We start from the raw sequence: 27,416 nt of genomic DNA, 5'->3' as shown, positions 1-27,416 counted from the left end.
GGGGCGCCCCCCTCACTCTCCCTGTACCCCCAGAATGACGTGGGCGGCGAAAAACTGCTGCAGAGGAAGTGGACCACCTTCCTGAAGGCCCAGCTGCTCTGCACCCAGCCGGGGCAGCTGCCCTTCAACGTCATCCGCCACGCGGTTCTGCTGCCCGCCGATTCTCCCACAGCTCCCCACATCTACGCAGTCTTCACCTCCCAGTGGTGAGCAGCAGGGCCGGACCGTGGGGACTGGACACGGGACTTGACTCCAGTGAGGCCCCGGCTCGTGGGCGGAGGCTGGAATTGACATGAGCCAGCACCTATTCAGCACTTTCACAGAGGAAGGCATTAAATCGTCACCACCTCTGAGGAATTTGACTCATGCCCTTTTTGTAGATGGGAAAAATAAGGCTCAGAGAGGTTCTAATTAGTTTATATTCTGCCTAGTTCCAAAAGGGATAGGAAGCATTTTGCAAAAGGCAAATATTAAAATCAATAAAATAGATAAAGAAATGAGAATAAAAGGAGAGTATGAGAAGCCAGGGATAAGGCCAACACATTACAAATGCTTGTCTTAAGATGTAGTATAGTCCCTGGATGCCAGCCACAAATTTAGCTCTGCACTTCCTAATGGCCAGGACAAACAGGGAAACACCATGGGTATCATAAGGTAAAGCCGGCCGGGCGCGGCGGCTCACGCCTGTGATCCCAGCACTTTGGGAGGCCGAGGCGGGCAGATCACGAGGTTGAGAGATCAAGACCATCCTGGCCAACATGGTGAAACCTCGTCTCTACTAAAAATGCAAAAATTAGATGAGTGTAGTGGCGCATGCCTGTAGTCCCAGCTACTCCTGAGCCTGGGGCAGGAGAATGCCATGAACCTGGGAGGCGGAGGTTGCAGTGAGCCGAGATCACACCACTACACTCCAGCCTGGCAACACAGCGAGACTCCATCTCAGAAAATATAAATAAAAATAAAGTCATTGCTTGAAGGTTGAGAAAGGTTAACCGATTTGTCCAAGGTCCCTGAGCCATAGTCTGGCCCCATAGTGTTTAGGTACCTGCTAAAAATGTGTCAGGTACCAAAGGTATTTGGGGTAAGTGGGGTCTGGTATCCACAGGATCCAGAACTGAGAGCCTGGTGTATACAATAGTCAGCTTCAAGAGAGCAAGAGAAACAGACCTCCTGTCTCCACAGGCCAGGGCTGAAGGAATAAAAACAGTCTGGTAGTCAGGCACTGGTCGGTTCTCTGAGGACCATGGATCCACGAGACTGAAAGGAAGAGGGCTTTGTGTGGAGCCAGACTAGAGATGGTTACACTGTCCCTCCAATGGGTGCAGCCCAGTCTAGGTGGGACAGGCAGGGACCACCCCAGGGCCTGAGCCCCAATTAATTCTCATTAAGGATAATCAGACTTCATATCCCAAGATGGGCCTAGAGCCAGGCCCTGGGCCAGAGTCAGGGAATTCCATGGGGCTCCCTTGGCCCTTATCAACACAGTGAGGGGAAGGAGTGGTAGCTGGAGGCTGGCCCAGCTCTCCACACTCTTGCCTCCTGGGCTTTATCACTGAGGGTGGGCCAGGGCTGGAGAGAGAGCTGCCTGGTGTGGCAGAGACCACAGACAATGTTCCCTCTGGCTGTCTCCAGGCAGATTGGCGGGACCAGGAGCTCTGCAGTTTGTGCCTTTTCTCTCTTGGACATTGAACGCGTCTTTAAGGGGAAATACAAAGAGTTGAACAAAGAAACTTCACGCTGGACTACTTATAGGGGCCCTGAGACCAACCCCCGGCCGGGCAGTGTGAGTACTACCTCCCACACTGAGCACAGTCTACACACACATGATGTGCGTGGAAAAGCACCTATCGTGGCATAGTAAAGGCCCAATAAATGTTAGTGCTCTCCACCCCACCAATCTTGTCTGCTCAGACATACACCTGGTACAGCTGCCTACATTTCACATGTGCCTAGCACCCTCTTATACACAGAGGAATTGCCAGAGCCATCTCCCTTCACCAAGGCTAAGTGTACACCAAATATCTGGGTATATCACTATGGAAACAAGGGAACATGGGCTGTGTGCCAAGGACTGTCTCGGGCATTGCCACCTGCCTTTATTATTTAACTTTTTAAAAAAATCAGAGACCAGGCTGGGTGTGGTGGCCCATGCCTGTAATCCCAGCACTTTGGGAGGCCAAGGCAGGTGGATCACTTGAGGTCAGGAGTTCAAGACCAGCCTGGCCAACGTGGTGAAACCTCATCTCTACTAAAAATACAAAAATTAGCCGGGCATGGTGGTGCGTGACTGTAATTTCAGCTATTGGGAGGCTGAGGTAGGAGAATCGCTTGAACCTGGGAGGTGGAGGTTGCAGTGAGCCAAGATTGTGCCACTGCACTCCAGCCTGGGTGATAGAGTGAGACTCAGTCTCAAAAAAAAAAAAAAAAAAAAAAAAAAAAAAAAAAATCAGAGGCCGGGCATGGTGGCTTATGCCCGTAATCCCAGCCATTTGGGAGACTGAGATGAGAGGTTCATTTGAGGCTAGGAGTTTGAGACCAGCCTGGGCAACATTGTAAGACTCTGTCTCTACCAAAAAAAATTAGCTGGGCATGGTGGCATGTGCCTGTAGTCAGCTACTCAAGAGGCTGAGGTAGGAGGATCACTTGAGCCTGGGAGTTCAAGGCTCCAGTGAGCTGTGATCACGAGAATGTACTCCAGCCTGGGTGACCAGAGTGAGATGCTGTCTCTAAAAAAGTTTTTAAATGAAAAAAAAAAAAAAATCACAGCCTGGACAATATTGGGGGGAACCCATTTCTACAAAAGAGAAAAAAATCAGAGCTATTATATATATGTACGTTATTTGAAGAATCAGATAGATCTAAAATCAAATAGATCTATAGGGTTAACTACAAAAAGCAGTCCTATTTCCCATCCTTCACCTCTCCCCAAACATTTTCAACTCTTTTAGCTGATTCTTTTCAAATTTATCTCAAAATCTCTAAATAACATGCTTTTATTGCTACTTCTTGATGTTTCAGTTTCTGACAGTATCTGTTGAATTCCCATTGTAAAAGGTGAGAATTTAACTATGTTCCCCAACCCCCATCTCCACCCAGTGGTGTGCTAGAGCTGGCTTGCAGCAGCTAGCAAGAACTGTTTTTGCACATCTTTTTCCAAATTTGTGTTCAGTGATATTACATTGGTAGCTTGAAATTAGCCATGGTGAAAGTATACGTCACAGAAATCAGCAAACAATGCAAACTGGCTTTCTAACCCTCTCCCAACAAAACTGACTTGGTCCAACATACAGTAACTGCACCCACCCCCAATCTCCTAATGTAGTTTTCTGGTAATTTTGGTTAGATCACTATTTATATTGTGACTCTTCTTATTCACAGCCGAGCCAGGTAGTAAGCCATGATTACTTTTCCTTTTTTGCATAGTTTTGTTTTCCCTGGGGCTAGTAATTATCTTGACTTTTCTGCTTGCTTTGTTTTCTAAGCTCTTTATTTTTATTATTTTTTTTGAAACAGTGTCTCACTCTGTCACCCAAGCTGGAGTGCAATGGCGCGATCTCGGCTCACTGTAACCTCTGCCTCCTGGGTTCAAGTGATTCTCCTGCCTTAGCCTCCCGAGTAGCTGGGATTACAGGTGTTCGCCACCTCACCCAGCTAATTTTTGTAATTTTAGTAGAGATAGGGTTTCACCATGTTGGCCAGACTGGTCTCTAACTCCTGACCTCAAATGATCCACCTGCCTCAACCTCCCAAAGTGCTAGGATTACAGGCATGAGGCACTGTGCCTGGTCGAAGCTCTTATCTTTAATTCAACCCCAAGCTCTTCCTAAATTATCTGAATCTCTTCTGAAGACAGACCTATTAGCTTTTCTAACAGTTTTCTCTTCCTGGAGAGCCTTCCTGTCTGCTCCAGTCTGGACTAGTGCCCTCTACTCCCGGAGCACAGATGCCATCCTGGAATCCCCCTTCCTCATCAGCCTGGGGATTCCCCTTTGCCTCTTTCGTGTGACACATCTCGTGTTTCTTGCGTCCCATGGCTTCCTCTTTTTTTTTTTCTTTTCAACTGTCTCATTTTGGTGGAGGTTATCCTTTGTAGATTCCTGGAAAAGGATACATGGCAGGTAAAACATTTTAAGATCTTGAGTGTCTGAAAATGTATTCTACTTTCCTATTTGATAGTTCGGCTAGGTATACGTCATTCTAGAATAGAAACACATTTCCTTCAAACTTTGAAGGCCTTGCTTTATTATCTTCTAGCTTCCAGTGGTGCTGTTGAGAAGTCCAAAGTTATTCTGATCCCTAGCACTCTGAATGTAACCTTGCTTTATTTCACCGAAATCTTTTTTTTTTTTTTTAAATACTGATATTCGTGGAGCAGGGCTACCCTATAGGCAGCGTGCCTCACTGCCCTCACTGCCCTCACTGCCCTCACTGGAATCTTGTAGTGCTTTTTCTTTGTCCTGGTATTCTGAAATTTCATGGTGTTGTGCTTTGATGGAACACTACTCATTTATTGTGCTGGGTGCTCACTGGGCCACTTCAGCCTGGAAATTAGTACTCTTAGTTCTTTCAGTTCTGAGTTTTCTTGAGCTATATCTTCCTATCTTCTTCTTCTTCTTCTTTTTTTTTTTTTTAGATGGAGTCTCACTGTCACCCAGGCAGGAGTGCAGTGGTGCGATCTTGTCTCACTGCAACCTCCACCTCCTGGGTTCAAGTGATTCTCACACCTCAGCCTCCTGAGTAGCTGGGACTACAGTTTCATGCCACCATGTCCGACTAATTTATTTATTTATTTATTTTGAGATGGAGTCTTGCTGTGTCCCCCAGGCTTCAGTGTAGTGGCTCTATCTTGGCTTGCTACAACCTCCGCCTCCTGGGTTCAAGCGCTTCTCCTGCCTCAGCCTCCCGATTAGCTGGGACTACAGGTGCCCTCTACCATGCCCAGTTAATTTTTGTATTTTTAGTAGAGACAGGATTTCACCATGTTGCCCAGGCTGGTCTCGAACTCCTGACCTCAGGTGGTTTGCCTGCCTTGGCTTCCCAAAGTGCCGGGATTACAGGCGTAAACCACAGTGCCCGGCCTTTTTTTTGGTATTTTTAGTAGAAACTGGGTTTCACCATGTTGCCCAGGCTGGTCTTGAACTCTTGAGCTCAAGCAATACACCCACTTTGGCCTCCTAAAGTGCTGGGATTCCAGGCGTGACCCCCTGTGCCCGGCCCTATCTTCTTTTCATTCAACAAATATTTTTTGAGGACACATGCGACTATTCTGGGCAGGGAATATAGAAGTGAGCAAAACACATGAAAGTCCCTTCCCTCATGGGGCTTACATTCCAATGGAGTGTTTTCTCGCTTTTTTCTGGACCTCCTAGACTAGTCTTCTCACTTTTTTTGAGCTTTCCTACTGTCCAGGTCTTTGGTTGTGTTCTATTTTTCTGGAAGAGTGTCTCAACTTTGTCTTCCAATCTTTCTGTCAGGTTTTTCATTTCTGTGTTCAGAGACAGTGAAAGAAAAAAGAAAGGCTGGGCGCGGTGGCTCAAGCCTGTAATCCCAGCACTTTGGGAGGCCGAGACGGGCGGATCACGAGGTCAGGAGATCGAGACCATCCTGGCTAACACGGTGAAACCCCGTCTCTACTAAAAATACAAAAACTAGCCGGGCGAAGTGGCGGGCGCCTGTAGTCCCAGCTACTCGGGAGGCTGAGACAGGAGAATAGCGTAAACCCGGGAGGCGGAGCTTGCAGTGAGCTGAGATCCGGTCACTGCACTCCAGCCCTGGCGACAGAGTGAGACTCTGCCTCAAAAAAAAAAAAAAAAAAAAGAAAAAAGAAAGAAGGCCAGGTGCAGTGGCTCACACCTGTAATCTCAGCACTTTGGGAGGCTGAGACAGGTGGATCACCTGAGGTGAGGAGTTCAAGACCAGCCTGACTAACATGGTGAAACCCCGTCTCTACTAAAAATACAAAAATTAGCCAGGCATGGTGGCGCACACCTATAGTCCCAGCTACTCAGGAGGCTGAGGCAGAAGAATTGCTTGAACCAAGGAGGCCAAGGTTGCAGTGAGCTGAGATTGTGCCACTGCACTCCATCCTGGGTGACAGAACCAGACTTCATCTCAAAAAAGAAAGAAAGAAAGAGAGAGAGAGGGAGAAAGAAAGAAAAAGGAAGGAAGGAAGGAAGGAAGGAAGGAAGGAAGGAAGGAAGGAAGGAAGGAAGGAAGGAAGGAAGGGAAAGAAAGAAAGAAAAAGAAAGAAAGAGAAAAAAAGAAGAAGAAAAAAGATTTTTATTTTCTGCCAAACAGTCTTGACCTCCTGGGCTCAAGTGATCCTCCTACCTCAGCCTCCTGAGTAACTGGAACTACAAGCACCCACCACCACACCCAGTTAATTTTTTAATATTTTGTGGAGGCAGGGTCTCAAACTCATGGGTTCAAGCAATCCTCCCACCTTGGCCTTTCAAAGTGTTGGGATTACAGGTGTGAGCCACCATGCCTCACCTGGGATTGTATAGATTAAAATAAATTTAAGACCAGGTACAGTGGCTCAAGCCTGCAATCCCAACATTTTGGGAGGCTGAGGTGGGAGGATTGTTTGAGCCCAGGAGTTTGAGAGCAGCCTGGGCAATATAGTGAGACCCCCATCTCTACAAAATATTTTAAAATTAGCTGTGTGGGCTGGGCGCGGTGGCTCAAGCCTGTAATCCCAGCACTTTGAGAGGCCGAGACGGGCGGATCACGAGGTCAGGAGATCGAGACCATCCTGGCTAACACGGTGAAACCCCGTCTCTACTAAAAAAAATACAAAAAACTAGCCGGGTGAGGTGGCGGGCACCTGTAGTCCCAGCTACTCGGGAGGCTGAGGCAGGAGAATGGCGTAAACCCGGGAGGTGGAGCTTGCAGTGAGCTGAGATCCGGCCACTGCACTCCAGCCTGGGCAATAGAGCGAGACTCCGTCTCAAAAAAAAAAAAAAAAAAATTAGCTGTGTGTTGTGCCATGCGCCTGTAGTCCTAGCTACTTGGAAAGGTGAGGTAGGAGGATCACTTGAGCCTGGGAGGTCGAGGCTGCACCCCATTGTACTCCAGCCTGGGCAACAGAGTGAGACCCTGTCTCAAAAAAAAAAGAGAAAAGAAAAAAATGTACATAATCCCTTCCCATCTTCCATTTTTCTCATGCATTTTTTTGTTTGTCAGTCTTCCACAGCCTGGATCTTGATGACTGCATCTCTGTAGTGTAGTTAAGTATTTCCTATAAATTGTTCAGTAGTTGGATCTAGAGACTTACTCAGATTCAGGTTTGGTTTGGAGGAGGGGCAAGATTACTTCATCATGGTTGTGTGCTCTTTTTTCTGGATGCCTGTAATGCCTGGTGGCCCTCTTTGTGAGAAGGAAAGACTCTTCTTTGGGAGCATTCGCTTCCTGTTTCATGGGTGCACTATTTTCACATATCTCTCTTAGGATAGTAATGATGGATTTCTGTGAAGTTTTCTTCTTTCTGATTCATTTCTATTTCCTCTTAGGTTTTGTTTGTTTGTTTGTTTGTTTTTTGGGGGTTTTTTTTTGAGATGAAGTCTCACTCTGTTGGCTAGGCTGGAGTGCAATGGCACGATCTCGGCTCAATGCAACCTCTGCCTCCTGGCTTCGGGCGATTCTTCTGCCTCAGACTCCCGAATAGCTGGGATTACAGGCACACACCACCATACACAGCTAATTTTTGAATTTTTAGTAGAGATGAGATTTCACCATGTTGGTCAGGCTGATCTTGAACTCCTGACCTCAGGTGATCCACCCACCTCAGCCTCCCAAAGTGCTGGGATTACAGGCATGAGCCACTGTGCCCAGTATTTTTTTTTCTTTCTTTTGTTTTTTTTTTTTTTTTGAGACGGAGTCTTGTTCTGTTGCCCAGGCTGGAGTGCAGAGGCGCGACCTTGGCTCACTGCAACGTCCACTTCCCTGGTTCAAACGATTCTCCTGCCTCAGCCTCCTGAGTAGCTGGGATTATAGGTGACCACCACCACGCCCAGCTAATTTTTTTATATTTTTAGTAGAGACAGGGTTTCAACATGGTGGCCAGGATGGTCTCGAACTCCTGACCTCAGGCAATCTGCTCGCCTCGGCCTACCAAAGTGCTGGGATTACAGGTGTGAGCCACCATGCCCGGCCTCTCTTAGGTTTTTGTTGGTTCTTTTTCTTCTTCTTTTTTTTTTTTTCCTATTTGTTTATTTTGGTTTCTTTCTTTCATGTTGGTGGTTTTACTTACATGTCTGGTAGTCCTTGAATGTCGACTCATTTTAACAGCAGGGGACCTTGAAGCTGTTTGGAGCTCTGTGTCCATAACTAAGGCTTGGAAATTTGGTCTCTGTTACACCACCACTGAGAGTGGTCTGGCTGGGCTGTTTGGTGGGAATCTTCAGTGTCAGTGTCTTTACTGTATCTTAGGTCATTAAGTCTTTCCTCTTAGACCTCCAGTCAGTTTCCCAGAGCAGCCTCTTCTAGTCTTCTGCGTGGAGGCAGATGATCTGGCTCTTGGTGTCTGGGAGCCACAGGGGAAGAGGGTTGGGTTTGGAAAAGAGTCTCATCATGTAGTATACCTACCTGTATTGAATCCCCCTGCTTTCAGGATGGTGTCCCCATCAACTGGGCCTGCTATCCTCCATCCAGAAACCCTCTGTTTTACTCTCTCTGGTGGATAAACCTCCAGTCTTGGGCCAGGATGTGGAAGGGGCAGTCACCCAGGTCTGTGGAGTTTGGAGAGTACCAGCCTGTTTCTTAAACAGACTTTCAAATAATCCTCCTTATTTAGCATCCCCATTAACCTCACTTCCAGAGGTGGCTGAGAGTAGTAATTTGTGAACTTTAGGAATCCTGCCTTCTAAATGTTTTGGGGCTTCCTCCAGGGCTGGCTTGAGAAGATTCTTCTCTCTCTCTCTCTGTTAAGTCTTTTCTGTTGTTCATTCGCTTTCCAGCTTCCAAAATGTGGACGCTTTTGCACTTCTCTCTTGTTCTCCCCATCCCTCGCTCGTCTAGGTTTATGTCTTTTTAAAAATTCCCTGGCCGGGCATGGTGGCTCATGCTGTAATCCCAGCACTTTGGGAGGCCGAGGCAGGTGGATCACTAGGTCAGGAGATCGAGACCGCCCTGGCCAACGTGGTGAAACCCTGTCTCTACTAAAAATAAAAAAAGTAGCTGGGTGTGGTGGTGCATGCCTGTAATCCCAGCTACTTGGGAGACTGAGGCATGAGAATTGCTTGAACCTAGGAGGCGGAGCTTGCAGTGAGCCGAGATCATGCCACTGCACTCCAGCCTGGCAACACAGCGAGACTCTGTCTCAAAAAAAAAAAAAAAAAAAAAAAAAAAAAAATTCCCTTTGGCCCAGGTGCGGTGGCTAATGCGTGTTATCCCAGCACTTTGGGAGGCCAAGGTGGGAGGATAACTTGAGGCCAGGAATTGGAGATCAGCTTGGGTAACATAGTGAGACCCCATCTCTTTTTTTTTTTTTTTTTTTTTTTTTGAGACGGAGTCTCGCTCTGTCGCCCAGGCTGGAGTGCAGTGGCCGGATCTCAGCTCACTGCAAGCTCTGCCTCCCGGGTTCACGTTATTCTCCTGCCTCAGCCTCCCGAGTAGCTGGGACTACAGGTGCCCGCCACCTCGCCCGGCTAGTTTTATTTTTTTGTATTTTTTAGTAGAGACGGGGTTTCACCGTGTTAGCCAGGATGGTCTCAATCTCCTGACCTCGTGATCCACCCGTCTCGGCCTCCCAGAGTGCTGGGATTACAGGCTTGAGCCACCGTGCCCGGCCTCCCCTATCTCTACAAATAAAAAATTAGCTCGGGCCAGGCGTGATGGCTTATGCCGGTAATCCCAGAAGTTTGGGAGGCAGAGGTGGGTGGATCACTTGAGGTCAGGAGTTGGAGACCACCCTGGCCAACATGGTGAAACCCCGTCTCTACTAAAAATACAAATATTAGCTGGGTGTGGTGGTGGGCTCCTGTAATCCCAGCTACTTGGGAGGCTGAGGCAGGAGAATGGCGTGAACCTGGGAGGTGGGGCTCGCAGTGAACCGAGATCGCACCTCTGCACTCCAGCCTGGGAGACAGAGTGAGACTCCGTCTCAAAAAAAAAAAAAAAAAAAAAAAAAAAGAAATTAAAAAAAAATATTAGCCGGGCATGGTGGCACACACCTGTGGTTCTAGCTTCTCAGGAGGCTAAGGTAGGAGGATAGCTTGAACCCAGGAGGTCAAGGCTGCAGTGAACCAAGATCATGCCACTGCACTCCAGCCTTGATGACAGTGAGACACTGTTTCAAAAAAACAACTTTTTTAGTGTAATTATCATTTGTTTTGTGTATTTGTTACATTGTGTGCATGACAGCCTTTGTTAAGTCTGAGGAGTATGGAGCTGACAGGGGCACTGGAATGCCGGGAAAGAGCTTCTTCAACTGAGATCAAGGCTTCCTGGAGGGAACCACTGCAAAAAGGCCATCGGGCAGTTTTCAAGTTATGTGACAGAGGGCAAAGATGGCCATAGGGTGCTCTGAGTTTTGGGATGGTCACATGACACAATCCAGCACTTGAACCTGGGGTACATGCTCCCTCATTGTGAGGCAGGATGTAGGCACATGACTGTGCATTTAGGCGTATGTGTGACCAAGAAGAATGAGAGAAATGGAAAACACTGGAGAACACAAAGTATCAAGAACTTCTCATCAGGCAATCCCAAAGCGCTCTGCTCTTTTCCTCTTCTTTGCCTCTGTATCCTCTGTGGTTCCAGTTCCAGCTGAACTTGTGACAATCCCAAATCACTCCTTCCTCTTTTTCAGTTTGTCATCATCTTCAGACTTTCTGGAGATTGAAGAGACATTCAAACCAAATCTTTGAGCTCTTTCCTTCAGCTTATCCAAGTTAACCATAGGTTTGTTATCAGATGACAGATCTTTTGTTGGAACCGAAGAATTCCCGAACCTAGCTGCCCGAGCAGCTTTCTTACTCTCCAAGCTCACAAAGCTTGGAGAGTTAAGAATTCGTTCAGCCCTCTTCTGCATTCTCTCAGTCTGTGGTATTTCAGATGTAATTTTCAGCACTTTATTCTCTGCTGCCACATCAACAGTTTTTTCAGGGGGTTCTTCCTCTTTGACAGGGAGCTCAATGGGCTTTGTTTCTTCTTCCTCTGTTTCATCTCCCAGTACATCTTCTTCATTTGCCTCCTCTTCAGCGTGTTCTTTAAGATATGCCTGGAGTCTGTGGATAAGATCTTGCTTTATTCCCTTGGTCTCCAAACCACAAGCAAGACATTCTTGCTTTAGTTCGGCAAGCTTCAGCTTATGGAACTCCACTGTCTCAGTCGCGATCTTGTTACCCCTCAAAAAACAATTTTTAAATTTAAAAAAACCCCTTTAACCTGTAATCCCAGCACTTTGGGAGGCCAAGTTAAGAGGTTCACTTGAGGCCAGGAGTTTGAGACCAGCCTTGGCAATATAGCAAGACCCTGTGTCTATTTGTAAAAATAAAAAACAACAAACAAACAAAAAAAACCCTTTGGGAGGACATGAGAGTAGGTGCACGTGCTCATTCTGGCATCAAAATGAGATGTAGATGTTATTACCTTATTTTGCAGATGAGAAAGTTGAAGGTCAGAGAGGTGAAATAGCTTATCTAAGGACACAGCTTATAGGTAACAGAGTTGGGGCTGGCCCTAAGACAGTGCTCTTGGAGAACAAGGATCCTGACTGAAGATCAGGACACAGGTGTCCCAGAGTCACAGCATCCTCATATTAGCAGGGCCTTTAGAGAACAGTTGGTCCAACCCCCTCATTTTATGGGTGAGAAAAAGGAGGCTCGGAATGGAGAAGGGATTCTTCCAGAGTCATGCAGCAAGTTCGTGCAAAACCGTGATGATAAATGCTCCGTGCTACACCAACCCTTTCTGTGACATTCATTCAGTCGTTGACTCAGCAAACATTTATTGAGCACCAACTGTGTGCCAGATCCTGTGCTATGCCAGGAAATGCAGACATGAGTAAAATTTGGTCCTTTTTTAAATTTCTTTTTTGAGACAGTGCAGTGGCACAATCTTGGGTCACTGCAACCTCCACCTCCCATGTTCAAGTGATTCTCCTGCCTCAGCTTCCTGAGTAGCTGGGATTACAGGTGCCTGCCACCATGCTTGGCTAATTTTTGTATATTTATTTATTTATTTATTTATTTATTTGAGTCTCTCTCCGTCGCCCAGGCTGGAGTGCAATGGCACAATCTCGGCTCACTGCAACCTCTGCCTTCTGGGTTCAAGCAATTCTCCTGCTTCAGCCTTCTGAGTAGCTGTGATTACAGGCATACCACCACCCCCAGCTATTATTTGTATTTTTAGTAGAGACGGAGTTTCACCATGTTGGCCAGGCTGGTCTTGAACTCCTGACCTCAGGGTGACTCGCCCGCCTAGGCCTCCCAAAGTGCTGGGATTACAGGTGTGGGCCACTATGTCCAGCCATAAAATTTGGTACTTGCCTGTAAGGAGCCTTCGTCCTGCTTCCTGCTGGCTGCCAGGCCTCCTTGCTGGAGGTGCAAAAGAGGAGAACAGTAATAACAGTTAACATTGGCTGAGTGCTTGCTTTATGCCAAGCACTATGTGAATTATTTTTCATGTATTAGTGCATTTCATTTTCCCAGTGAGCCTATAAGGCAGGTCTTGGTAATAGGCCCACTTCACAGCTGAGGAACCTCAGGCATGCAGAGGCTGGGATGCACAACCAGGCAGCTCCAGAGTGGGAGCTTTAACCACCACCCTGAAATGAGGACTGCCATGAGGGAGGGGGCGAAGGAGAAGCGCACACGTCGGTGGGAGGGTGAACTGAGGGGAAGGGGCCAACCAACCTGATCTGCCTCCCTCCTCCTTTAGTGCTCGGTGGGCCCCTCCTCTGATAAGGCCTTGACCTTCATGAAGGACCATTTCCTGATGGATGAGCAGGTGGTGGGGACACCCCTGCTGGTGAAGTCTGGTGTAGAGTATACACGGCTTGCAGTGGAGACAGCCCAGGGCCTTGATGGGCGCAGCCATCTTGTCATGTACCTGGGAACCAGTGAGTAAAGAATTCCGGGACATCCCCCAGAGGACTAGAGCAGAGGCTGCCCCCAGGTTGAGGAGGGAAACCCTTGAGTTCATTCATTTATTCATTCAACAGCTGTTTACTGGGCACCTGCTATGTGCCTGGCATTCTTCTAGGTTTTGGAAATACAGCAGAGGAGCAAAACAGTCCACTCCCTACCCTTCCTGAGCTTTGTATGGTGGGGGAGGCAGACAGGGAGGTCTTTGGTGGCCTTATCAAGAGCTGTGTGTCTTGGGGGGAAGCTATGTTAGAGGAATTTTGAAAGGTTAGTGGGTGGAGAGGAGCTGGAAACCGCATCGTAGAGATCACTCCTTCAGGAAACTCAGCTGTGAAGGGAGAGAGGAAGGAGATGATGGCTGGAGCAGGGAGTGGAGCCCAGCTGGGGTTCTTGGTTTTGTTTTTCCCCCCTCCTTGCCCCCAGGGTTCTTGTTTTATAGACAGGAAGGACTAAGCATCTAGTAGACAGGGGGATGGCAAAGAGATGGGTAGAAGAAGGGGTACATGGCAGGTAAAGTTGTGGAGGGAGCAGGCGGCCAGAGTCCAGGACACATGTGGAGCTGAGCAGCTGTGGTGGCGGGGAGACAGCTCCTGAGCTGGGCTGGGAGTGAAGTTGTAGCAGCATGGTGTGACTTGGTGGGTGTGCAGGCTCAGGGGGCAGAAGCCAAGGGAGCTCTTATTTGAAGGCTTTTGTGTTCTCTGTGTAGGTGGCACACAAGGTCATGAGCTGGGAGTGAGGGGGCAGGAAAGGTGGGAAGTTTGAGGAGAGAGGGGTAGATTCAAATAGCCATTGTGGGCTGGGTGCGGTGGCTCATGCCTGTCATCCCAGCACTTTGGGAGGCCAAGGTGGGTGGATCACCTGAGGTCAGGAGTTCGAGACCAGCCTGGCTAACATGGTGAAACCCCGTCTCTACTAAAAATACAAAAAAAATTAGCCATGTGTAGTGGCACGCACCTGTAATCCCAGCTATTTGGGAGGTTGAGGCAGGAGAATCACTTGAACCCGGGAGGCAGAGGTTGCAATAAGCCAAGATTGTGCCACTGCCTTCCAGCCTGGGCAACAAGAGTGAAACTCCGTCTAAAAAAAAACCAAAAAACAAAGTAGCCATTGTGGAAAGGGGGAGAGGGAGTCAGCAGGGAATGCTGCAAGACTGCCCAGGCCGACTGCTCAGGCAGGGCCTGGCTGAGGAGGATAACCTTGAGGGTCAGTGGAAGAAATCTGTCAAGTTCATTCATTCCTTCAGGCCATATTACTAGGCACTGTATCAGCTGTGCATGTATTGAGTATACAGCAGAGAACAAAAAGGTCAAAAATCTCAGTCTGTGAAGTGGTTGGAGACAGACAATAGCATCCTTAGTAAGTAAATTACATGGCACATCATGAGATTTGAGTCACGTAGAGGTGTGTGCAGGGGAATCAGGAATGCCAGGTAAGGAGGTTGCACCTGTTAAAAGGGTGGCCAGGTAGACCTCCCTGAGGTGCTTGATGGAAGTGAAGGAGGCAGGTGATGTGATTTTCTACAGAAGCACCCAGCCGCCCACTGTTTCATGCCTATGGAGAAATAGTTGGGTTTCTCCAGGGATAAAGTTTTGTCAGGGAGTTGCAAAGGAAGGACAGGGGTCCGAGGGATTTTAGCCATTTACAAGAGACTGCCATCTCCATGGCAGAGAGGAAGGTGAATGGTCTGGTTGACCCGTGCCCAGTACACATCACCCTCAGAAGGCGCTTTCTTACATCTGGGGAGGCCCACTGAAGTTGGGAAGGGATCTGTGGATGAGGTGAGATGACTTCTGCTCTCTCTGTCTCCCCATAGCCACAGGGTCGCTCCACAAGGCTGTGGTGAGTGGGGACAGCGGTGCTCATCTGGTGGAAGAGATTCAGCTGTTCCCTGACCCCGAACCTGTTCGCAACCTGCAACTGGCCCCCACCCAGGTGGGAAGGGACCTGACCATCAGATGGCCTTCCAGTGGGGCTGGCCCTGGGGGCCTGTTGGGCTGGCTCCCTGGGCCTGCACTGGCATGCTAGGACTTTACTAGATGTGGCTGGTGCTCCCTGACAATCTCCATCTCTCCTCCAGGGTGCAGTGTTTGTAGGCTTCTCAGGAGGTGTCTGGAGGGTGCCCCGAGCCAACTGTAGCGTCTATGAGAGCTGTGTGGACTGTGTCCTTGCCCGGGACCCCCACTGTGCCTGGGACCCTGAGTCCCGAACCTGTTGCTTCCTGTCTGCCCCCAACCTGTGAGTGTCAGTCCTGGATGGTGGCCTGGATGGCCAGCCAGGACCCTTCTCAGCCAGCTTCTGCTACTGTTCTTCCTCTGTCCAGGGGCTACTGACACATTCACTCCAAGAGTTCTCCCATCCTGCAGTGGGTTTCTCCAGGGATGGAGTTTCCGGGCAGTTTTGAAGCTGCTCTGACCATCCCGGGTTCCTCTCCTCTCTGTTCCTAGTCTCCCCTGGCCTACCTTCTTCCCTACTGTACTTCCTGCCTTCCTCCTTCCTCTTCCCACTTTCAGCTCTTTCGAGGGATAGTTTTTGCTTTCTCTGCTCTCTTAGGAACTCCTGGAAGCAGGACATGGAGCGGGGGAACCCAGAGTGGGCATGTGCCAGTGGCCCCATGAGCAGGAGCCTTCGGCCTCAGAGCCGCCCGCAAATCAGTAAGTGTAGGACCTCTCACCAGGGGAGGTGCAAAGGCTCTGGAAGACTTTTGGGCGGGGTGGGCATTCCTGCTCCAATTTCCTCTCCCAGCACCTGCCTGCCTTGAGATCTGAACACCTGAGTTGGGATGGATTTGGGTCCTGGCTATAGGGAAGAGGGACAGGAATTCTGAGCTCAGAATTGAGGTTGCAGTTGATTTTGGTGTCAGAGTTGGAGTAAGGTGGACTGGGGCTTAGTTTGGGGTCCAGACCGGAAATTAAGGAGGAGTGAAATTTGATTTTGGAAGTTGAAATAGAAGTTGGAAATAAGAGTTAGGGTCCAGGCTGGCAGGGCATGGTGGCTCACGCCTGTATCCCAGCACTTTGGGAGGCTGAGGCGGTACTCCCTTCTACCATTGTTTGAGCTCATGAGTTTGAGACCAGCCTGGCAACATGGTAAAACCCCATCTCTACAAAAATTAACCTGTGGAGAGACATACCTGTAGTCCCAGCTACTCGAGAGGCTGGGATGGAAGGATGGCTTGAGTCCAGGAGGCAGAGGTTGCCGTGAGCTGAGATTGCACCACTGCACTCCAGCCTGGGCAACAGAGCCAGACCCTGCCTCAAAAAAATAAAAGGGCTGGGGTCCAAAGATAGGTTAGAGACTCCCTCCTGTCTCTGTCCTTCATCCCTCCCTTAACCTTTTGCTCCTTTTCTTCTCCTACAGTTAAAGAAGTTCTGGCTGTCCCCAACTCCTTTCTGGAGCTCCCCTGCCCCCACCTGTCAGCCTTGGCCTCTTACTACTGGAGCCATGGCCCAGCAGCAGTCCCAAAAGCCTCTTCCACTGTCTACAATGGCTCCCTCTTGCTGATAGTGCAGGATGGAGTTGGAGGTCTCTACCAGTGCTGGGCAACTGAGAATGGCTTTTCATACCCTGTGGTCTCCTACTGGGTGGACAGCCAAGACCAGCCCCTGGCCCTGGATCCTGAACTGGCAGGCATCCCCCGGGAGCACGTGGAGGTCCCGTTGACCAGGGTCAGTGGTGGGACCGCCCTGGCTGCCCAGCGGTCCTACTGGCCCCACTTTGTCACTGTCACTGTCCTCCTCGCCTTAGTGCTTTCAGGAGCCCTTATCATCCTCCTGGCCTCCCCACTGGGAGCACTCCGGGCTCGGGGCAAGGTTCAGGGCTGCGAGACTGTGCCCCCTGGGGAGAAGGCCCCATTGAGCAGAGAGCAACACCTCCAGTCCCCCAAGGAATGCAGGACCTCTGCCAGTGATGTGGACGCTGACAACTGCCTAGGCACTGAGGTGGCTTAAACTCTAGGCACAGGCTGGGGCTGCAGGGCAGGCACCTGGCCATGCTGGCTGGGTGGCCCCAGCACAGACTTGACTAGGATGAGAGCAGCACAAAAGACCACCTTTCTCCCCTGAGAGGAGCTTCTGCTACTCTGCATCACCGATGGCACTCAGTAGGGTGATGCGCAGCAGTCTGCCTCCCCTATGGGACTCCCTTCTACCAAGCACATGAGCTCTCTAACAGGGTGGGGGCTACTCCTGGACCTGCTCCTGCGCTGATATTGAAGAACCTGGAGAGGATCCTTCAGTTCGGGCCATTCCAGGGACCCTCCAGAAACACAGTGTTCCAAGAGACCCTAAAAAACCTGCCTGTCCCAGGACACTATGGTAATGAACACCAAACATCTAAACAACCATATGCTAACATGCCACTCCTGGAAACTCCACTCTGAAGCTGCCACTTTGAACACCAACACTCCCCTCTCCGAGGGTCATGCAGGGATCTGCTCCCTCCTGCTTCCCTTACCAGTCATGCACCACTGACTCCCAGGAAGTCTTTCCTGAAGTCTGACCACCTTCCTTCTTGCTTCAGTTGGGGCAGACTGTGATCCCTTCTGCCCTGGCAGAATGGTAGGGGTAATCTGAGCCTTGTTCACTCCTTTACCCTAGCTGACCCCTTGACCTCTCCCCCTCCCTTTTCCTTTGTTTTGGGATTCAGAAAACTGCTTGTCAGAGACTGTTTATTTTTTATTAAAAAGACATAGCTTATGTATGACGGGCGATGTGTTTGTTGGAGCAGGGGGCTCCGGCAGAGAATTGCTGGAATGTCAAGGGAGCAAGCAGTCCAAGCACATCAGTTGGGAGGAGGACTAGGTTTGTGGGGTGATAGTTCTCTCCAACTTCAGACTACCTCCTCTGCCCTGCCAGCTCCCCACCCAGAACCAGCCCACAGTACTTTCCTCCACTCTGAGCATTGCTGGAGGGTGCTGCAAACTTTGCCTTTTGGGCCAACCGCAGGTTGGTGTTGACCAGGCTCAGCTTGTATCTGTCTGCTAGACAGGCGATACCTCATCCATCACTAACTCCCCTGTTGCGGCCCCCACAGTTGCTGTCCACAGCTCCCACACTTCTCGTGACTCCAACTCAGCCCCGCTTCCCCACTGCAGCAGTTGGCTTCAACTGTTGGTAGATGAATTTATAGAAAGACTGTGCATCCACCCCCATCCTGGCCACATCCTTCTCAATATCTGATAATGCTCTGTACACCTCCACACTACCTTCCTCCTCTCCCCTCTGTCACAAAGGCACAGGTCCCTCTTCCACCAAGGTTAACCAGCACATCTCTCAGCCCATCACTGCTAGGGATCTGTTCTCTAACCATCTGACCTCCAGCGTCCCCACTCGCTTTACCCACTTCCTCGATCTTTCATCTCTCCTCTCCCACCTACAGGTGTGTTCAGGCGTTCTCTACGTAAAAAAACAACAAAACACAAATCTTTCCCCAGACTCTATCCATTCACGTCACCCCCACTCAGTCTTTCTTTCCTGGTACCACCAAACACGGGAGCGGTTCCATTCTGGCTGCCCCCACCTCCCTCCGGTGTCACCTGAGCTCTCTCCAATCCCCTGAGGTCTGGCTTCTTTCCCCACCTTTCTGCTCAAATGGCTGTCTCCAAGACTACCCATAAACCCATAATGCCAAATTTGACTTTGGTGTCTGTGTACCCCTCACACATTGACCACCCCATTCTCACAATTTTCTTCTATTGTGGATTCTTAAATTTTTAAAAAATTTAAATTGTGATAAAAAAAAAAAAAACCACGCAACGTACCCACTTAGCCAAAAAAAAAAAAAAAAAAAAAAAAAAAAAAAAAGGCCAGGCACGGTGGATCAAGCCTGTAATCCCAGCATTTTGGGAGGCCAAGGCAGGTGGATCACCCGAGGTCAGGAGTTCAAGACCAGCCTGGCCAACATAGCGAGACCCCGTTTCTACTAAAAGTACAAAAAATTAGCCAGGCATGGTGGCAGGTACCTGTAGTCCCAGCTACTCTGGAGGCTAAGGTAAGAGAATCACTTGAACTCGGGAGGCGGAGCCTGCAGTGAGCCAAGATTGCGCCATTGTGTGTGTGTGTGTGTGTGTGTGTGTGTGTGTGTGTGTGTGTGTGTTTTGAGACAGAGTCTCGCTCTGTCGCCCAGGCTGGAGTGCAGTGGCACAATCTCAGCTCCCTGCAGCCTCTGCCTCCTGGGTTCAAGCAATTATCCTGCCTCAGCCTCCTGAGTAGCTGGAACTACAGGCACCTGCCACCACACCCAGCTAAGTTTTGTATTTTTAGTAGAAACGTGCTTTCGCCATGTTGGCCAGGTGGGTCTGGAACTCCTGGACTCAGCTGATCCGCCCGCCTCGGCCTCCCAAAGTGCTGAGATTACAGGTATGAGCCACTGCACCCAGTCTAACAAGTATATTTTTTAAGATTAGAGATGGAGTCTCACTGTCACCCAGTCTAGAGTGCAATGGTGCAATCCTAGCTCACTGCAGCCTCATACTCCTGGGCTTAAGGGATTCTCCTGCCTCAGCCTCCTGAGTAGCTAGGACTACAGGCACATGCCACCACACCCAGCTATTTTTTTTTTTTTTAGAGATGGGGTCTCGCTATATTGCCCAGGCTGTCCTGAACTCCTGGCTTCAAGCAACACCCCTCCCTCAGCCTCCCCAAATGCTGGGATTACAGGCATGAGCCACCATGCCCATGCCCCACCCCTCTTAGCCAACTCTACCTGTATATATATATACATATATATATATGTATATAAGCCAGATATGGTAGATAGCCCATGCCCATAATCCCAGCTACTCAGGAGGCTGAGGTGGGAGGATTGTTTCAGCGCAGGAATTTGAGGCTGCAGTGAACTATGATCACGCCACTGCAATCCAGCTGGGGCAACAGAGTAATCCCCTGTCTCTAATAATAATAATAATATGTAAAATAAAACATATGTACTATTCATTAAGTGGAAGTGGATCATCACAAATGTTGGTTGAGTAGGCTGAGGAGGAGGAGAAAGAGGAGGGGGTTGGTCCTGCTGTCTCAGGGCAGAGGCGGTAGAAAATCTGCTTAAGCTGGGCGCAGTGGCTCACACCTGTAATCCTAACACTTTGGGAGGCTGAGGCGGGCGGATCACCTGAGGTCAGGAGTTCAAGACCAGCCTGGCCAACATGGTGAAACCTCGTTTCTACTAAAAATACAAAAATTAGCCAGGTGTGGTAGCACATGCCTATAATCCCAGCTACTTGGGAGGAGGCTAAGGCAGTAGAATTGCTTGAACCTGGGAGGCGGAGGTTGCAGTGAGCCAAGATCACACCACTGCACTCCAGCCTGGGTGACAGAGCAAGACTGTCTCAAAAACAAAAATAAATATGCTTAAAAGTGGACTTATGTAATTAAAATTAATGTTGGTCAAGGTTCAACTGTATAAATAAGTAAGCTAGGTAGGGTACATTAGATGGTGATGTACTGTAGGGAAAAAATGGATCTGGGGAAAGCAGTTTGGGAGTGGTAAGGGTGTCTACATTTTTTTTTTTTTTTTTTTTTTTTGAGACAGGGTCTCACTCCGTTGCCTAGGCTGGAGTGCAGTGGCTCGACTGTAGCTCACTGCACCCTCAAGCTCTTGGGCTCAAATGAGCTTCCTGCTTGGCCTCCCGAGTGGGTGGGACTATAGGCATGTGCTACCATGTCTGGCTAATTTTTTATTTTTTTATAGAGACAGGATCTTATTATGTTTCCCAGACTGTTGTTGAACTCCTGGACTTAAGCAATACTCACTCCTTGGCCTCCCAAAGTGCTGGGATTACAGGCATGAGCCACATTGCCTTTTTTTTTTTTTCTTTTTTTTGAGATGGAGTCCCACTCTGTCACCCAGGCTGGAGTGCTGCAGTGGCGTGACCTTGGCCCCCTGCAACCTCTGCCTCCAGGTTCAAGTGATTCTCCTGGCTCAGCGTCCTAAATAGCTGGGATTACAGGCACCTGCCCCTGTTGAAGGGGCCCCATAGGTTGCAAATTAACAATGATAACCCGTAAGTCATGCAAAAGTCTCCATTTGCCAGACCTTTTGGGAAGAGCCAATGTTACGGGTAGGGGAGGTATAACAGTGGCCATTACTAGAAAAGGGTTTGTTGTTTACATAATTCATCAAATTCTGCCCTCCAGAGGAGGTATTAACTGGTGTTTAAAGTTGTTTTTGCTAGCATTGACCAGTCCCATGGAGTCATACAGAAGTTGTCTGCTATGGCCTCAATTAATCCTTTTGTAAATGGGCTAGCAGCTCTGTTTTCTCTAATGCTTTTTCTTATCTCTTTATAAGCACCAAAATAAATGGGTTAATGTAACTGATTGCCTTGTCAATCTTGCATTACCAGGCAGGCTAAGAGCTCCCCTTCTAATGCCAGTTGCCTAAGATAGGGTCCCATAGCTGTAACATATCCCTTGTCTTTTTTCCAATTTATTGGAGGAGGGGGCTCAGGTATTTTTGCCTGGTGATAGCAGGGCTGAGGGAGAGGGAGGCGGTTAGGAAGGTGGCGGTTTCTTCTCCCTTCCCTTTTTAGGCTCTTCTATGTAGAGCGGGGCCAAAGCAGCCCTAACGCCCATAACATTAGAGATGTTACTGGGACCCGTTACCCTTGTGCATAATGTTAAGATTCCTTCTCACTTGTTCCCAGAGCTCTGTGTCTAGTGTGCCTTCTTCTGGGAATCATGGGTTATGGGAAACAACAGTTTGCATTAGGTCCCTTAATTAAGCCTGCGAAACCGAGGCTCCACTAGCTTTAAGCAGCCGTTTCAATACTTTTTTTTTTTTTTTTTGAGACGGAGTCTCGCTCTGTCGCCCGGGCTGGAGTGCAGTGGCTGGATCTCAGCTCACCTCCCGGGTTTACGCCATTCTCCTGCCTCAGCCTCCCGAGTAGCTGGGACTACAGGCGCCCGCCACCTCGCCCGGCTAGTTTTTTGTATTTTTTAGTAGAGACGGGGTTTCACAGTGTTAGCCAGGATGGTCTCGATCTCCTGACCTCGTGATCCGCCCGTCTCGGCCTCCCAAAGTGCTGGGATTACAGGCTTGAGCCACCGCGCCCGGCCTTTTTTTTTTTTTTGAGATGGAGTCTCACTCTCACCCAGGCTGGAGTGCAGTGGTGCGATCTCGGCTCACTGCAAGCTCCGCCTCCTGGGTTCACGCCATTCTCCTGCCTCAGCCTCCCGAGTAGCTGGGACTACAGGCCCCCGCCACCATGCCCAGCTAATTTTTTGTATTTTTAGTAGAGACGGGGTTTCACGGAGTTAACCAGGATGGTCTCGATCTCCTGACCTCATGATCTGCCCGCCTCGGCCTCCCAAAGTGCTGGGATTACAGGCGTGAGCCACCGCGCCTGGCCATGTTTCAACACTTTTATATACTGCTGCTGTTGAGCTGATACAACTGTTGTCCATGATAAAACCCTCGTGTGAACAATTCCCTCGAATCTGGAAATCCTGAGCAGGCACCAATGATTTACTGACTTACTGACTGCACAGTCTCTTCACCTTTGTTTTCGAGGGTTCCACTGCAATCCATTGCAGCATTCCTCACATGGGGCACCACCTGCCAAGTCTGTCCCGCAGACTCTGGCGGAGCGATGAATGAAAGGAGTACTCAGATATAGGTATCCAGTGAAAGAGCCAGCTAGGGAACTACCGGCACTAGGGGCTGAAGAGAGTTCGCAGCACCGCTAAGCCGGTGATGTTCACATTTATTTAGTACAGATTTAATGACAAAGGCTTGGAGCAAACACAATTTGTGGGTAACAAACATTGTCAACCCCCCAAGTAGAGACTAGTCCTGTGTGCAAATGATCAAAGGTTGGTTTCTGGAGGCAGGAGTAAACAAATTTATCTCGATAAGTTCCTTTACATTCCCTTGTTATCTGCTGTTTGCTCTCAGGCTCCGAATGAGAGAATTTGGCTGCCTTCAGCCAAATTTTCTTTCGAAGCTTTTGCAAAACCTCCTGGCCTTCCAAGAAGGTTTGTGTCTTTCCCTATAATTTCTCCCACCACCCTGACCGCTCTCCTACAATATACAAAATTTATAATATATAAAATATATTATAAATAATATGTAAACTATGTATATATAGAATATGTATATTCTATATACAGAGCATTTTTTTTTTTTTTTTTTTTTTTTTTTTTTTTGGTGATAGACGCTCACTCTATCACCCAGGCTGGAGTGCAGTGGCGCAACTTGGCTCACTGCAACCTTCGCCTCCTGGGTTCATGCCATTCTCATGCCTCAGCCTCCCAAGTAGCTGGGACTATAGGCACCCACCACCACGCCCGGCTAATTTCTGTGTTTTTAGTAGAGACGAGGTCTCACTATGTTGGTCAGGCTGGTCTCAAACTCCTAAACTCTTGATCCGCCCGCCTCAGCCTCCCAAAGTGCTGGGATGAAAGGCATGAGCCACCGTGCCCAGCCAGAGCATTTATATACATATACAAGTTTTTCTTTTTCTTTTTTGAGACAGAGTCTCATTTTATTGCCCAAGCTGGAGTGCAGTGGCATGATCTCAGCTCACTGCAACCTCTGCCTCCCGTGTTCAAGCAATTCTCATGCCTCAGCCTCTTGAGTGACCAAGATTACAGGCACATGCCATCATGCCCAGCTAATTTTTGTATTTTTAGTAGAGACAGGGTTTCGCCATGATGGCCAGACTGGTCTTGAACTCCCGACCTCAAGTGATCTGTCCATCTTGGCCTCCCAAAGTGCTGGGATTACAGGTATGAGCCACTGCGCCTGGCCTGCATATTTCTTTTTTCAAGGAACTGGCTATTTGATTGTAGGAGCTGGCAAGTCTGAAATCTGTAGGGCAGGCCTGCAGGCTGGAAACTCTGGGGGCAGGAGTTGATGTTACAGTCTTAATGCAGAATTTTTCCTCAGGGAAACCTCGCTTTTGCTCTTTAGGCTTTTCAAACCATTAGATGAGGCCCACCAACATTATTGAGACAATCTCCTTTACTTATAGTCAGCTGACTGGATGTTAACTGTGCCAGCAAAATAATCTTTATAGCAACATCTAGATTAGTGGGGTTTTTGTTTGTTTGTTTTTTGAGACAGAGTCTCCTTCTATTGCCCAGGCTGGAGTACAGTGGTGCAATCTGGGCTCACTGCAACCTGTACGTCTTGGGTTCAAGTGATTCTCATGCCTCAGCCTCTCAAGTAGTTGGGACTACAGGCACGTGCCACCACGCCTGGTTAATTTTTGTATTTTTTTCTTTTTAGTAGAGACAAGATTTCCCCATGTTGGTCAGGCTGGTCTCGAACTCCTGATCTCAAGTGAGCCTCCCGCCTCTGCCTCCCAAAGTGCTGAGATTACAGGTGTGAGCCACTGTGCCTGGTCTATATTAGTGTTAGATTGAATAACTAGGTGGTATAACCTAGCCAAGTTGATAGAAAACTAACCATCACACTAAGATTGAAATGTCCATTAGATATTTTGAGGCAGTTATAAATAAGTCTGGAGTTTAGGAGGAGGGATCCATCCTAGAAATATCAATTTTTAAAAATAGTAGGCCTGGCGTGGTGGCTCACACCTGTAATCCCAGCACTTTGGGAGGCTGAGGCAGGTGGATCACCTGAGGTCAGAGTTTGAGACCAGCCCGGCCAACATGGTGAAAGCCCATCTCTACTTTAAAATACAAAAAATTAGCCAGGCATAGTGGCTGGCGCCTGTAATCCCAGCTACTTAGGAGGCTGAGGCAGGAGAATCATTTGAACCCGCGAGGCAGAGATTGCAGTGAGCCAAGATCATGCCATTGCACTCTGGCCTGGGAGAGAGAGTGAGACTCCATCTCCAAAAATAAAAATAAATAAAAAATAAATAAAAATAGTAGGCCGAGTGTGGTGGCTCAAGCCTGTAATCCCAGCACTTTGGGAGGCCGAGGCGGGTGAATCACGAGGTCAGGAGATCGAGACCACCCTGGCTAACACGGTGAAACCCCGTCTCTACTAAAAATACAAAAAACTAGCCGGGCGAGGTGGCGGGCGCCTGTAGTCCCAGCTACTCGGGAGGCTGAGGCAGGAGAATGGTGTAAACCCAGGAGGCAGAGCTTGCAGTGAGCCAAGATCGCGCCACTGCACTCCAGCCTGGGTGACAGAGCAAGACTCCGTCTCAAAAAAAAAAAAAAAAGTAAAATATACACAACATAAAATTTACTATTAATAACATTAATACATACACAATATTGTGCAACCATCACCACTACCTAGTTCTAGAACATTTTCATTGCCCAAAAGGAAACCCTGAACCCATTAGTTACTTTCCATTCTCTCCCTTAATCTCCAGACTCCTGGCAATCACTTACCCACTAATCTGCTTTTTGTCTCTATAGATTTGTCTATTCTGGTTATTTGGAATAAACAGGATTATATAATATGTGGCCTTTGTATCTGGTTTATTTCACTTAGCTTAATGGTTTCAAGGTTCATCTATGTTGTAGCATACATTCATTCCTTTTTATTGCTTAATACTATTCCACTGTGTAAATATACCACATTTTGTTTACCCATTCATGGGTTGATGGACATTTGAGTTGCTTCTACTTTTGGCAATTGTGAATAGTGCTGCTAAAAATAAACATTCGTGTATGAGTTTTTGTTTGAATGTCTGTTTACAATCGTATTGGGTATATACCCAGGAGTAAAATTGCTGAATCATATGCTAATTTTATGTTTAGTTTATTGAGGAACTGCCACTGTTTTCCACAGCAGCTGTAGCATGTTACATTCCCACCAGCGGCCGGGCACGGTGGCTCAAGCCTGTAATCCCAGCACTTTGGGAGGCCGAGGCGGGCGGATCACAAGGTCAGGAGGTCGAGACCATCCTGGCTAACACAGTGAAACCCCGTCTCCACTTAAAAAATACAAAAAAATTAGCCAGGCGAGGTGGCGGGCGCCTGTAGTCCCAGCTACTCAGGAGGCTGAGGCAGGAGAATGGCCTGAACCCGGGAGGCGGAGCTTGCAGTGAGCTGAGATCCGGCCACTGCACTCCAGCCTGGGCGACGAGCGAGACTCCGTCTCAAAGAAAAAAAAAAATAAAAAATAAAACATTCCCACCAGCAATATCTGAGGGTTGCAATTTCTCCACATCCTTACCAACGCTCATTTTCTGCTTTTTGTTTGTTTTAATTTTAGCTACCCTAGTGGGTGTGAAGTGGCATTTTATCACCTTGATTTACATTTCCTTAATGACTAATGATGGTGAGCATCTTTTCATGTGCTTCTTGACCATTTGTGTATCTTCTTTGGGGAAAGGTCTATTCAAGTCTTTTGCCCATTTTTCTCTCCTTTTATTTCTTTTATTTCACCTGCGACTATAGACAGGATCCAAAGAGAAGTTTTCCAGTCTCTTTCCTGTGTTTAATGGAGACTTACCTTACCCTTCTGTGTTATTTTTTAATTTGGTTGTTTGTCTTTTTGTCGTTGAATCGTAGAGATATCAACTGTGAAATGAACTGACTCTGCAGCCTATGCCTCCTAGCCCCTCATTTAAAGTGCTCCCTCCTCTTCTTTTAAGTCTATATACAGGCAAATAGCTTCAAAAGCTGGAAGAGACCCTTAATGTCATTTTTCTCCACCTTCAGGTTGTCCCCCATTCCTGCAGTTTTTTGAGTTCCCAAACTTCAAAATTGGCTGTGTATCCTCAGTCATTCCTGCTGCATGTTGACCTCTACTATTTTGGCTCTATAAATAATGAGAAATGCGACCAGCACAGTGGCTCACGCCTGTCATCCCACTGCTTTAGGAGACTGAGTCCGCAGCATCGCTTGAGCCCAGGAGTTCAGGTTACAACGAGCTATGATCTTGCCACTGCACTCCAGCCTGGGCGATTGAGTAATATTGTGACTCTAAAAAACAAAAAAGAGGAAAGAAGAAAAAGTTATATAAAAATCACACATTAGATTTTTTTTTTTTTTTTTTCTTTTTGAGATAGAGTCTCGCTCTGTCGCCGTCCAGTGGCACGATCTCGGCTCACTCCAACCTCCGGGTTCAAGCGATTCTCGTGCGTCAGCCACCCGGGTAGCTGGGATTACAGGCGCGCGCCATCACTCTCGGCTAATTTATTTCGTATTTTTAGTAGAGACGGGGTTTCGCCAAGGCAGCCAGGCTGGTCTCGAACTTCTGACTTCAGGTGATCCGCCCGCCTCGGCCTCCCAAAATTCTGAGATTACCTGTGTGAGCCACCGTGCCCGGCCTTGACTTGAATATAAAGGTTCCAACACCCCTAAACACAAGGTGCCCCTATTTACAACTGGATCTTCAATAAACGTCTGGTGATTCAATTTCCGCCAATTAGAAAGATCCCAACCAGAACACGCAGGCGCC

At 48.4% G+C, this 27,416-nt stretch overlaps 1 protein-coding gene and 2 pseudogenes across 5 annotated transcripts in view; 1 reads left to right on the top strand and 2 right to left on the bottom strand.

Moving 5' to 3' along the window:
- The window catches only part of SEMA4A (semaphorin 4A), a 33,907-nt gene extending 16,118 nt beyond the window's left edge, over positions 1-17,789 (top strand). For all 4 annotated transcript variants that reach the window (XM_030935409.1, XM_010366598.2, XM_030935408.1 and 1 more), the window contains 7 exons: positions 34-206; positions 1,633-1,783; positions 12,883-13,063; positions 14,902-15,020; positions 15,166-15,323; positions 15,639-15,739; positions 16,446-17,789. In XM_030935409.1, coding sequence (XP_030791269.1) covers positions 34-206; positions 1,633-1,783; positions 12,883-13,063; positions 14,902-15,020; positions 15,166-15,323; positions 15,639-15,739; positions 16,446-17,035 — 1,473 coding nt within the window. In that variant the 3' untranslated portion in view covers positions 17,036-17,789. The remainder of the gene's footprint in view (positions 1-33; positions 207-1,632; positions 1,784-12,882; positions 13,064-14,901; positions 15,021-15,165; positions 15,324-15,638; positions 15,740-16,445) is intronic.
- LOC115899137 lies at positions 10,626-11,559 on the bottom strand (annotated as a pseudogene). The gene is made up of 2 exons (XR_004058814.1): positions 11,552-11,559; positions 10,626-11,348 (listed from the first exon to the last, which is right to left on the bottom strand). The product of XR_004058814.1 is annotated as an SAP domain-containing ribonucleoprotein pseudogene (transcript).
- Positions 17,790-26,396: 8,607 nt separating the features above from the next.
- LOC115899458 lies at positions 26,397-26,530 on the bottom strand (annotated as a pseudogene).
- Between the last annotated feature and the right edge of the window lie 886 nt (positions 26,531-27,416).

This window comes from Rhinopithecus roxellana, chromosome 8 (genome assembly GCF_007565055.1).
Source record: "Rhinopithecus roxellana isolate Shanxi Qingling chromosome 8, ASM756505v1, whole genome shotgun sequence".
Lineage (NCBI taxonomy): Eukaryota > Metazoa > Chordata > Mammalia > Primates > Cercopithecidae > Rhinopithecus > Rhinopithecus roxellana.
Note: the sequence above shows the minus strand (reverse complement) of the source record. Positions and strands in the feature narration are given on the sequence as shown.